Genomic DNA, 13,212 nt, shown 5'->3' with positions numbered 1-13,212 from the left:
TTTCTCACTGGTGGAATATCCGTAATCTCCTAGCAGATGATATAATGCAAAATTACAACGTCCAGTCCCAAACTGGTTCAGTCTCTCCTATCTAGAACCCGCAAGTTTAATACGCCACAGGACCGGGAGCTTGGAAACGTTATGATTTTGCCTCCCTACATCTGCTTAGATCTGAGGAAAGATCTGCCAAAGTTTGCACACTATTAAAAACAACTGATAGCAACGCATTAGATTCACGTGAATATTCTTTTGCAATCAATAACCAAAATGTTTCAAGTTATAAAAGTCTGAATATCAAGAAGAATTTTGTTCGAATGCCAAAACACTGATCCCTGCGTTGAAGCCTTGAACACCCCGCCAACTGTATGGAACATTCCTGAGATATAACATTTTACATTTAAGGGGGTTATTTATGTTCTACAAAAGTTCAATCATCATAAGAAATAAAATAATACTAGTCATAACTTATATGAATAGTTGATTTTCATAATTATACAGTAATTGTGTAATGAAGAGTAACAATTACTGTATAATTATGAAAATCAACTATTCATATACCCTATTGGCTTATATTGGTATCACCCAATGACCAAAGATTGACCTTTTAGGCGCAACACGATGTTGTGATGTGGCAGTGAAGTCCACAAATTTCCCCATATTTTCCTTCAACTAACGCCGTTACAGACATGAGTGTGGGATTTATAGGAGCAGGCCGACTGGCCATGGCCATGGCGAAGGGATTCATACGAGCCGGTAAGGAGAAAGATGAGATTTTTATCGCTGATCGCTGAATATTTTGTGTTGGGGAGGGGGGCTACCAGATGGTGGGAAAACACAGCTACCCTAAACAGTTGCTGTTTTAATCTTGGATTGAACATATGTTGGACAAGCACTAGACAGTTCTGATAGTTACGAATGTTACCTACGTAGGGGGAGGGATACTGTTTTGGTTGTTGTTGTTGTTGTGTGTTCGCACCTAAAACTCAAGATCCTGTTGATAAAAACAAGGAGCTTATATCTGAATATAACCTCCTTGATAAAAATAAAGTTGTGTAACCTTCAAGCAGATACTACGGTAGCATAAGATAGAAACCCGGTGAGTTGGGGCCCCTAGCAGTATTTTCAGGTATTATAGAATTACAGGGCAACACTCTCTTCCTGAAGGAAGTGTGGGGCAGTCCATGGGCTGCTGGGCAGTGGTCCCTGATGAATGAAGCCTTAATTATGGGAGGGATCATACCTGGAATTGATGGAAGGAAGGGAAGGGGTATTTATATTGGTTATGACAATATTGGTTATGACATTAAGAAATTTATATAACAATTTGCTGATATTTCTACTTTTACATGTCATACCATCTGTGGATTTGATGTGTTCATCAGTTGTTAACTGTTTTATTTGTGAAAACAGTAAACAAATTATGAATCCTTTTACAAGTACAACATTCAAATATTGTTCCGTTAAAAATGATGGATCCAGTAGAAGTGCTAATTTTACATAGATTGACACTTTTGTTGTTTTTTATTAAAGGAGCTGTGCCTGCTGAAAACATCTTTGCCTCTGCCCCTGACAACCTGGTCGGAAGAGCAGAGTTAAGAAACATCAAGGTAAAAATGGTTGTGAAAAATTTAGTGCCTGGTAAGTAATAAAAAGGATCTAACAATAGGTTTGGTTTCAGACGATGTTGCAATTGATATAGAATTTGTAGGATTTAGAAAGAGGAGACGAAGTTAGCGGTTGAGAATTACGATCAAAACCGGGCCATCTGTAACAGTGTTCAACAATCATACATCGTCAATTTAAATTGTTGTCAGGCTTTTCAAACGTTTAGTCGGCTGCTTTCCTGGATGCAAGCATATATCACAAATAAGATACAATCACATAGATCCTATAGACGTACTTCTTGCCTACTGAAGAGAATTTTCTTTTTCACAATTCACCTCGAAGTCTGCACCAGTGCCCAAAGTGATCGTAAACTGGTCCTGCACGTAAACTGGTAACCTTACGTTACAATAGTGGATTGTGGTAATGCAGCAGTGCTTGATGGTATATTTAAGAGGCCTGGTAATGCTTAATAGAAAATTCAGGAGGGGTCTGAAGTTACAGTATTGTTGTATAGTCCATGGATAATCCCTTATGGGAGGGAGATTGCTGGGGTAGGGGAGGTTCACTAAGTAACATCTGTAATGGTTAGGAGGGCTGCCCTTACCCAACGTTGGCCCACTGCAGGGCTATTTGAGGGAGTAACCCCAAAGTAGAAGAGGTTAGGACTATTAAAGGCATTGACAAAAGCACTAAATATATTACAGAGGTAGTAGATCTTTGATTTCTTGTTTACTATTATTTTCTCATTTGTTGTCTTACACAGGAGCTTGGCATACAAGTGACCCACAGTAACACAGCGCTAGTGTCGCAGTCGGACGTCGTGTTCCTGGCGATCAAAGCAAATGTGGTGAAAAACGTGCTGGAGGAGATCGCGCCGTTTGTCACCAATCGACATCTCTTTGTGACTCCCATGGCTGGCGTCACCATAAAATCAGTTGAACAGGTAAGAAATATGTTTTGTTCTGTGTTTGTTCTATATATTGTCTTCTATTTCTATATATTCTTTTTCTTCTCTTCTAACACCTATGTGATTGATATGCTGTATACTGGTGTACAATAATATCCATAGTATACGTATGGCAGTACATACATGTATAACGGTTATACATGTAACCCTATACAAATACTTGGGTACACTAAGTGCTCCAAATGTTATAAATTAATAGCCTAAGTACCATAGTAGGATGATACTTAGGCTATTAAATTACGTACACATCTCCAATTTCGGATGCATGAATGTGCACATGCCCCAATGTTAGGTGCACTTCCTTGATTGTCAAGTTCTTGTTCGCTTTTCTTGCCACTGGATGCTTCCTAGTCTATTTCAAACTATAAATGTAGTATGGCAATGTACATCTAACAACAGTGCACCTTTCCCCAACACCTACAGTCCTTACCCCCTGAAACAAGAGTGATCCGGATGATGCCCAACACCCCCCTGGTGGTGGGGGAGGGGGCGACGGTGTACGCCCGTGGGGAGCACGCCACGAAGCATGACGGCGAGACAGTTGAGGTTCTTTTGTCCAATGTCGGCTGGTGTTTCGAGGGGAAAGAAGATTACATGGACGCCGTGACTGGCTTGAGTGGGAGCGGACCTGCATATGTAAGAAGTGTTACAAATTTGTCAGCTGCTGTATCTGATAAGTAATCAATTATTTGATGCAATAGATATCTCTGGGAAGGAGGTTCACCCAGGCTTTTAGCTAGGATTTTATTATAGGGAGTCCAAATTCCTTGGTGAGTCGCGGTAAGTGACGACATGACACATGCCTGGCTAAAAGCCTGGGTTCACCTCCGATGGAGGTGCTGTTTTTAATTATGTATACACCTAGAACTATGATCCTTTAGATGGATTTTTATTAGCTTTGGTATGTGGGTAGTTGTTGAGACCCTAAAAAAACATGTCAACTTTGGACACCCTAGCAGTATTTTCAAGTACTGCATCATTTCTGCCCAATAACCCCTTTCTGAAAGTAATGTCCTCATTGACCTCAATTTGGGTGGCTTGGGACTTGTTTAGCATCAGGTGTTATAGTGCTGTAGCATGTACTAGGCATTATTAGATATTCACAAGAACTTTGATGTCTTGTCCTTCCTGTACAGGTGTTCCTGTCCATCGATGCCCTGGCCACAGGTGGGGTGAAGATGGGACTATCCAGACAGGAGTCACTCAGGATCGCTGCAGAAACCATTCAGGTAGAGATGGGGAAAATGTTGGCACATGACGTGGTTCAATGTCACTTGGTATTGTACTTAAGTTATTTCAAGAAAACAAAATGGTTTGCAAAACAAAGAAGCTTTGATTGAATGGTCAGGACGAAAATTATCTTTTTGGGGGTTTTGCCTTTTTCAATTTCTGTCCTGAAAAGCTGACAGAGGGAAAAGCAAAATCAGCAAGCTTTATCAGCAAATTTCTATCAGCAAAATAAATCACAATCCCTACCCTAACATATATACTTCCATATAGGTCTAGGACAAAATATTTCATACTTCAGTTGTATAGTCGCTACTCACAGAACTGCTGAAAACAACTACTCTGATTTGTGTGTTGAAACGTAAAATTTTTTACTTCCTTCAGAATGCTGCCAAGCGAGTTCTGGAGACTGGTGCCCACCCCAGCATGCTGAAGGATGAGGTCTGCTCCAACAACATTCTCGGCCAATCAGCACTCTCAGCCATTCACAAGATGGAGAAAGGAGGTAGGCAATCTTGGCTCTGATTGGGTGTTATGAGTGACCAATCAGGAACAGCTTGAGCTGTGTGGCTAATCAAATACAAGTTGTTGATTGGTCAGTTGCAAGATTAGCTCTCTCAGTTGTATGTTCATTGTGATCAGCCATTCTTTAGTCATTGTCACTTTCAGGCTGTTACTATCTAAAACAAAAGTATAACAGTTTGATCTTGTGTGAATTAGGCCATAGTAAGTAAATTTTATGGATGGCATCATCTGCAAACTCCAACTCTAATGCTAGAGCACAAAAAAGAAAGATGTCTATTTTTTTTCAAAACAGAGACCGTAAACATTATAACAAAAACTGAATCAACAAAACAAGTCTTTTATTCCTGTATTAGAGAAGTACAATCAAGGATACCACAAGGCTATCTTCCCATTTTAGGTATTTTATTATCGTGTCGACCATTGCCAAAGGTGTACAAAACAAAATTTTTCAAAACCAGTCAATACGAGTAGAAAGTCAATGCGCACACGGATGTCATCCATAAAATTGACTTGCTGTGACCATAGCAAGATCTAACAGAAATTGTACATAATACTAACCTTATAACAATTCCTTTTTAGAATGAAGTGGAAACATTTTATAAAAAAAAAAAACTATCAAAAAATTGTGTAGTATTTTAGTGATTTATTCATTACTTATTCATATTTTGATAACAAGTAATGTAAAGTAGTTGTCATGAGACTAAAATGTAGATATAGTCAACTAAAAGTAAAACACTAAACTCAATCCAAATGAAATTGAACATCCAGTAAAAAAGGAAAAACAAAACAAAACTTTAACAATGGGGTCTGGCAAAATTTTTTATTATCTCTCTTTGTTTCTCATGCTGTATGATAGCCTGGTATCTATCCTATTCTGGCTCCCGTCACTCCTTTGATTGTGTCTCTACAGAATAGTTTGGCATCCATTGATAGACAGGGCTCGAAATTCACTTTTGGGGAATTAGGTGCACTGGTGCACCCAGCTTAAAAAATTGGGTGCACCAAAAAATTTTGGGGTGCACCACTAAAATTTCAGTAGAATGTAAAAAAAAACCTTAATAACAAAACTTAGTTACAAGCTATCAAATTCTTAAACAAGTAACATGACAGACATTTTTTATTATCTTTCTAACACTCAGATGTCAAGAATATGATGTATACTAGTATACTTGATATCTTTCCATACATAAACCTAAGAAAATATTTGGGTGCACCCTGTGCACCCACAGAAAATAATTGGGTGCACAGCTCAATTTTAGGTGCACCTGGGTGCACATGCACCCAGTATTTAGAGCCCTGATAGAGAATGATTTGCATTTAAATGTTTGCTTAAAATATAGACAAGAGTTCTGATTAGCTTTGAGTGTAGCACTGTGGTTCAAAGGGGCATTTGGTGCTGCTTCTGTGAAATATTTGAATCCCAAAACAAGAAATTGAGGAATTTCTTAATGCCATATCCTTAGCCTTATCATATGCTGCTATAACAGTTGATGCTCCTATGCCACCTGGGTGTCCCAAATTGAGGTCATTCACCTCGCTAGAAGGGGGTGTTGGTTTGTAATGCTGCAGTTCCTGAAAATATTGAACTAGTGTAGGATTGATTCCAGGCTTACAGTATGGTTGTAACCAACTCAATTTCCTTTGGAGACACATGGGGAAGTTTTAGCTGATGATGGCTTTATAACCAACTCAATTTCGTTTGGAGACACATGGGGAAGTTTTAGTTGATGATGGCTTTATAACCAACTCAATTTCGTTTGGAGACACATGGGGAAGTTTTAGTTGATGATGGCTTTATAACCAACTCAATTTCGTTTGGAGACACATGGGGAAGTTTTAGTTGATGATGGCTTTGTAACCAACTCAATTTCGTTTGGAGACACATGGGGAAGTTTTGAGTTGATGATGGCTTTATAACCAACTCAATTTCGTTTGGACACACATGGGGAAGTTTTGAGTTGATGATGACTGACAGGGCTCTTGCCTCCCAGGTATCGACACAAAGCTGTTGAAACGTAGTAGGGATCGTGGAGGTAACAGTTTTATCCCTCCTGCTACATGTACCTCTAGATACAGAGATGGTTCTGGCCACACAAAAACTTAATCACTATCAGAGTGTAAAATCAAAGTTGGCATTAGGTAGTCTTGTGGTTATGGTTTTTGACTCAAAAGGTTCTAATTCATGGGTTCAGATCCTTAGAAGTCCCCAGTGTTGTACCATTGGGAAAAGTACTTTATACCTACTAGTACTACCTCACGCAAATCAGATAAAAAGAAGTTCCATGCTTTGGTAAGGGATGTCCTCTCTGATAGGATGTAAAGTAGGAGGTCCCGTGTTTTGGGAGAGCCACACCTCAAACACAAAGATCCCATCTAACTTATTGAAAAGAGTAGGGGACCATCCTGGTGTGAGTGTTACTGCTCATGTAAAAAGTACAGAATAACAAGACGGTAACAAATCTAACCTGATTTGTCAAATGTTCCGATGCTTTTGCCTGAGTTTTGCATATCTGGTGGTAAATATCCTTTTTGAAATATGATGTCTCTACATCCTGCAAGGCTCAGCTAGTAGCAACAGAGAAAGCCAAGTGATTGAAATTATAAGGTTTGGCAAGTCCTATGATATACTGTAAATCTGTAAAATGTTAAAATGTACAGGATAGTTTTCTCACTTGTCTATTCACTGCAAATTCATGACACAGTAAACATGTACTACTGCACTACAGAATTGTTTCAACCACAAACTTTAAATACAGCAAAAAATCCCTTTTTCCCTCTCATTCAACTGAAAAATGAAGTCACCATGAAAATCTGTGAATTGACAGTATTGCCACTGCAAATATGGCACATTTTGTTCATTATGCTGAAGGAATATTCTTTGATTAGTATAAATACAGATACAGGTTCAAGATCTATAGAAAGGAAACAAAGATTTTAGAAAAGTATGATTATGTTTTTTTGTCAGGGTTTTTGTGTGGCCACCATCTTGCTTCTAGCTGCTTGCTTGCAGGCATTGTAAAGGACTTAATTGGTTATATGTGGATGGTTAGGACGATTTGGGGCAAGTCACTCAGTGATTGGTGCAGAATGCAAAAACAAATCCAGTCTGAGTCCCAAAATCTCCATGTCTCTTTGGACCCCAACAATTACCTGGGACAATCCCTCATACCAAGATTGATACAATTTCATGAAAAGGATCTTCAGTTATAGGTGCAAACACACAAGCACAACGAAAAACAAAACCTCATCGAAGATGAGCCTCCTTCACCCTCACAGAGGTAATTACTGGAGACTGGTTTCCTGAATCTCTTTTGCAATAATAACTATTATATATTATAATATTAGAACTGTTTTACTCTTTGTACAGACTGTTTTTAATGGGCAGTTACCCTTGTGTAGTACCTGCACACCAATATGTCAATTTTGTCTGTACAGAGTATTGTATTTGGTCCACCAAAACATACAAATCATTCAAAAATTGTATTAAGTCCACCAAAACATACACATCATTCAAGAATTATTCTTTGTCTATGAAATTCAGTTAATCTATGGTTGCGCAAAGATCGCTCAAAAGTTGCAGCAACAGTATCTCACTGCACTTGCGGCACCGGTGAGGCACTGCGAAGTTCGAAAGATGCTCAACAAATTTCAAAGATAACAGGGGTGCCTAAGTAATCATACGATCCTTACGGAAAACATACGATCCTTACGGAAAACATACGATCCACTACTAGGAAACATACGATCCTTACGGAAAACATACGATCCACTACTAGGAAACATACGATCCTTACGGAAAACATACGATCCACTACTAGAAATATACGATCCTTACTAATTTGCTGGACCACGTGACATCAGCGGCAAATTCAAGATGGCGGACCCTGGAGAACTTCCTTTTCTTGCCGGCTAAGAAGTCAGCAGTGTAGATTGGGGTTTTGGTGTTTAGGAGGATGTGTTAAGCCTCGTATGCAAAGATATGGTAACGAACAATAAGCAATCCCGAGGCCACCATAGTGAATCTGTCGCTTGTGTGACGTGACCCATGCGTTGGTCCAAAAGATTAGTAAGGATCGTATGTTTCTAGTAGTGGATCGTATGTTTCCCGTAAGGATCGTATGTTTCTAGTAGTGGATCGTATGTTTTCTGTAAGGATCGTATGTTTCCTAGTAGTGGATCGTATGATTTCCGTAAGGATCGTATGTTTCCTAGTAATGGATCGTATGTTTTCCGTAAGGATCGTAACGGCACTGAACTTTAATCCAACACATTCCAACAAATTCTAAACTGAACCATGAATAAACAAGCGGGCTTTAGCGCATTCTGGAAACTGTTAAGTGCATTGTTTACTATGTTTCCCCGGCCATTGCTACACATGCATTGGTCTGCCACTTTCTGTTGTGTCGCGAGAAAATAACATTTCAAAGACAGTGTAACTGATAGCAAGTCCTTTGGGATTCTATTCCCAGTGGAACTTTAATCCAACACAATAATATAACAAGGCTGTTTATCTATGGATTTCATATTTACAACGACAAATTTGTATCAATCGGCAGGCACTTACTCAAGGTTAAATTGGCAAATCGGCATGTCGGTAAACTGCTGATAGCAGCGATCAAAACACGGCCTGAAAATACATCAACCAGCGGCAAATCCGTTCTGCTGTTCCACTACACAGTTATGACGTTCTATCAAACTTTTCATCCGTTGTTTGGTCAGCAAATGGTGGCAAAATACGTTGTTTGTGAATGGTTCCCAAAAAATATCCCCGCAAAACACAGTACAAACTCCCTACAGCACGTCCCCCATGTGGGGCTGTAATGGTATCGCCAGTGAGATCCGTCCTACTGGCCTTTGGATGTGATCACTTTCAAAAATAGGGGTGAAGGGGCGTGCTGAAATATGATTCAAAATGGCGCGTGTTCGGATTTCCACTGAATTTGTGTAACAAAGCCTGGCCCTGTACTTTAAAGAGGGATACTTCAAGGCATGTTGGTTGTGTTGGATGGACAGTTTATTGATATTTCACTATATTTACTGTGATGATGATTGTGTAATGTGAGGACGAAGAGTAGGGTTGCTTGAAATTACAATCGCTGCCCACTTCCCACGGCTTGATTAACAGCATGAAAACATACCAGAAGATTGATTAACTTTTCGCTGCAACATGCGATCTTTGTGAGCTCAAACTTACAAGGTTTTAAGTCGTATACCTTACTGGTCTTGAAAAGCACTCAAAAGAATTTGCAAACCGGAGCTAGTTTTTGACTGACAGATGGGTTCTGAAAAGTGTTGGATTAAAGTTGCGTTGGATTAAAGTTCAGTGCCGTTATGTTTTCCGTAAGGATCGTATGATTACTTAGGCACCCCTGGATAAAGAACAAATTTTCTTTCATTTTGTGTATTTTATTGTCTTCTAAGTCATACTTTTACGTATTACGCAATATCTAAATTATAAAAAAAAAAATGGGAAAAAATAACCCAACAGTGCCGCAGTGAACAAACCCCGCAGTGCCGCACCGGCGCACCAAGTGCAGTGAGATATCACCTTTAGCAATTAACTGCTGCAGCTAACTCTAACTGTAATACGCAATGTTACAACCAGATGCTGTAACACTGAGGTACCCAGCCAGCTAGATGCTATATAATTCATTAGGATTAGCCTTGCTGCGATGTAGAGCAGCCTATGTCCGTCTGTCCTGTCTGTCTCCATGTTATATACAATACATTAAAAGAATTTGACTATAGATATTGAAAGATGGATGTATATCTTTCCCCGTCAATTTTAGGGAAAGAGTTGTTTTACCCATCTGGCAGAAGAGGTATTTAACGTATCAAAATCCCATTCTAACTTATTTTCCCCTCAACTTCGCCAGGTTTTCGTGCACTTCTCATGGATGCAGTGGAGGCTGGAGAGGACCGTACCAAGGAGCTGAGGAGAATGGGGGAGGTCAAGAACCATGTGGAGGACTAAAGAACAGGGCTGTTCCAAATGTCTTCCAAGGGTGTGCTTGCGAGGAAATCTACCACCCAACAGAATGTCTTGCAAATGAGGTCTACCCTTTTTCTTGGCAAAATATTTGGTATGACCTGCATATTTTAATTGCATGAAGGAAGATATTTACAAAATATCAGACAATGGTTTTGAAGATGACAACAAAACAAATTCCCAGTTTCTACACTGTATAAGATTACTAGTCTTGAGAGGCAAAACCTTTATTGTACATGTCAAAACACCTTTCCTTCAAAATGTTTTTTTCAGTTTAAAATAAGCCTTTAGAGAAGGTGGACGTTTTATTGTATGTCTACAAAAATTTCCAGGTACTACATAGCATTAACTACAGGTCTCATGAACTAAAACCTTTAGTTACTGCCTTGAAACACCTTTTCATCAAACTTGCTATTTTGAGTATAGAAGAAGCCTTTAGAGCCTATTAATTAGAGGAGCTGGATATTTTACAGTATCTCTACTAATGTTCTATTGGAATTATTTGATATTTTAGATGTAGTTTTGGTGAGGCAGCAATGTATATGTCCAACAAAAAAGGATAACTTTGCATTTCACTAACTCAAACTTCTTACTAATTTTTTATATAGGTTTTATTTTTTGGGGAGAAAGTCCAATAAGAATGTTCATTTTTTGTTTTTGTCTCATACATGTACTACAAACTTTAAATGTGTAAATTACAAATTACTGATATAATTTCATGCCTGTCATGTTTGATTTTGGCTTTGACCTCCCTTCCAGCTGAAGTAGCCTTTCATACACAGTGATGCCTTGGTTACAAAGTTAGGTATCAGGGAGAAGGTTAAATGGTTGAAAGCATCTGTGTTGTTGTGGTTTGCAGTTCTGCCTAACTCCATAACTGAATACAAATTTGTGGAAAATGGTAACCTTTGCAAGCTGAAGGTTAAACTTCAGTTAAATTAATTATTAATTACAATGTTAAACTTCAACAAAGATCAGAGTTTTTATTGTTTTTTTGTTTTGTCTGTAACTTCTCCCACAATTGTAAGTTAGGTTCCTGGAGATTTTGAATGTTATTGTATATTACTCTGTTCTTGTATCATTTTATTTATAGTTCTTTTGGGGGCACATGTACTGGTGAGAAACTTTAGCCTTAACATCTCTTACAATGTAATATGTAGTGATAGCACTGAAACGTTCTAACTGCAACTTACAATCATTGTGTTTGGACATAAAGCATGAAGGTATTGCAATGTTTGATAATGCTAGTATGAGACCTTGCATTTAATATGTTCATGTTTCCAACCGCACATGCATTGAGATACATTGTCCGTGGGTAATAAGTGAATGGAAAAGGACCCTAACTTGTAAACAGTTCTTGTTTAGAATTGATACATGCTTGATACATGTCCAGATGGGCTTTGTTTACGTTCCAGAGACTCTGATGTATTACCCAAAATGTATCTCAAAGTGCATGCAGAAGTAATATATGAACAGACATATACCTTTGTACTGATGCGTTTGTGAAGATTAGACATCCAGGTATCGTTAAAATTGAAGAAGAATCACTCTTTACTTCTGGATACTTTAAAAATTTTAATAGACGTTTCGAAAGGCATCCACCTTCCTTCCTCAGTGAAAACTTATACTGATGAAACTGTATATACAATACTTGATAAATCATGACAGCAAAACATGTGTACTTACTGTAAGAAATGTGAAAATGTACATTCAATAAACTTTCATGATTTTAAATGGCCATGTGGAAGTTTTTATCTAGTCAGAACTTTGGAGTCAGTTAGCTGTAAAAACGATTGTGCAGGAAGAAGCCTGGCAAAATCACTCTTTTACAGCAACTGGAAGTAGAAGATTTGCAAGGGTCCAGTGTAAACTTCTCACTGGGCTGTTGGAGAAGATGCAGCTTCATGGATCCAACAGGAGCGCTCACTGCTGCTGTTTATATATGGGGTATACTATTGCTGTTTATATATGGGGTATACTACGGCTGGTGCCTACCAGGATGTCAGTAGATTGGCTTAAAAATTGACATTTGAATTAGCAGATCAAATTACTGGTTAATATTTAAATCAATATTTTGCAAAAAAACTCCTTTTTGCCTACCACTGCGTCAATGTGACACCATCGCTATCGCTCGTACTGCTCATGTACAGCTCAAAGGTGCAGACTTTAACAGTTTGTGTCTCAACCATGCCTTACACATGTACATGTCCCCTGTCAATCAGTTTGTGTAACAATGCCAAGATGTCTTTTGTTTGTATGGAGGGTTCTTACCTTTTACCTACACGTGCACACTTGGGTCGGTAAATGTCCTAATTCGTAATAGCTCAACCCTGATTTTGTAGAACTACATCAACTAGAAGCTATACAACATTCTATCTCGACAAAAAAATCACCAGGAATCAATGTGTTCCCCTTCCTTTCAAATTCGCAGGTGTATCCTGGTTGACATAAAACATTGCAACACACAGTACATTTTGTGCACAAAGCAGCAACTATGTGAAAGTCAAAGCTTATATTGTTGATCACATTGCTGAGATGAGAGCTTTAAACATGGTTATTCACAGACGTGGAGTTGGAATCAAATGTATTGAAAGTAGTTCTGGTCTTAGTATCTATATAAGTGTAACCAAGCCAGTTTGATTTCTGTCTATGAGACTGTTGATTAATCTGCGTCTTACTCTAATACCAGGTATTGCCTATTTTCCCATCAGGGCTCGAAATACCTCCTGCATATGCAGGTTAGTGCAGGTAAAATTGGAGCTGTGCAGGTTTTTCTGGTGTCTACCTGCACCTAATCTGCACTGGTCCATGTACTGGGTTTTATACATAAATGTCTGTATTCATGATGTATGTAGGTGTGTATGGATTGGTATAAGCTGCACTGATAAAGTATCAAAAA

At 38.6% G+C, this 13,212-nt stretch overlaps 1 protein-coding gene across 1 annotated transcript; it reads left to right on the top strand.

Moving 5' to 3' along the window:
• Nucleotides 1-586: 586 nt before the first annotated feature.
• LOC118406241 (pyrroline-5-carboxylate reductase 1, mitochondrial-like) lies at nt 587-12,047 on the top strand. The gene is made up of 7 exons (XM_035806167.1): nt 587-753; nt 1,531-1,607; nt 2,369-2,548; nt 2,996-3,208; nt 3,709-3,801; nt 4,184-4,304; nt 10,201-12,047. The coding sequence occupies exons 1-7, from the start codon at nt 687-689 to the stop codon at nt 10,296-10,298; spliced, it is 849 nt and encodes a 282-aa protein (XP_035662060.1). The 5' UTR covers nt 587-686; the 3' UTR covers nt 10,299-12,047.
• The last annotated feature ends 1,165 nt before the right edge of the window (nt 12,048-13,212 follow it).

Source organism: Branchiostoma floridae, chromosome 18 (genome assembly GCF_000003815.2).
Source record: "Branchiostoma floridae strain S238N-H82 chromosome 18, Bfl_VNyyK, whole genome shotgun sequence".
Taxonomy (NCBI): Eukaryota; Metazoa; Chordata; class Leptocardii; order Amphioxiformes; family Branchiostomatidae; genus Branchiostoma; species Branchiostoma floridae.
The sequence above is the reverse complement of the archived record's forward strand: the minus strand, read 5'-3'. Positions and strand labels throughout refer to the sequence as shown.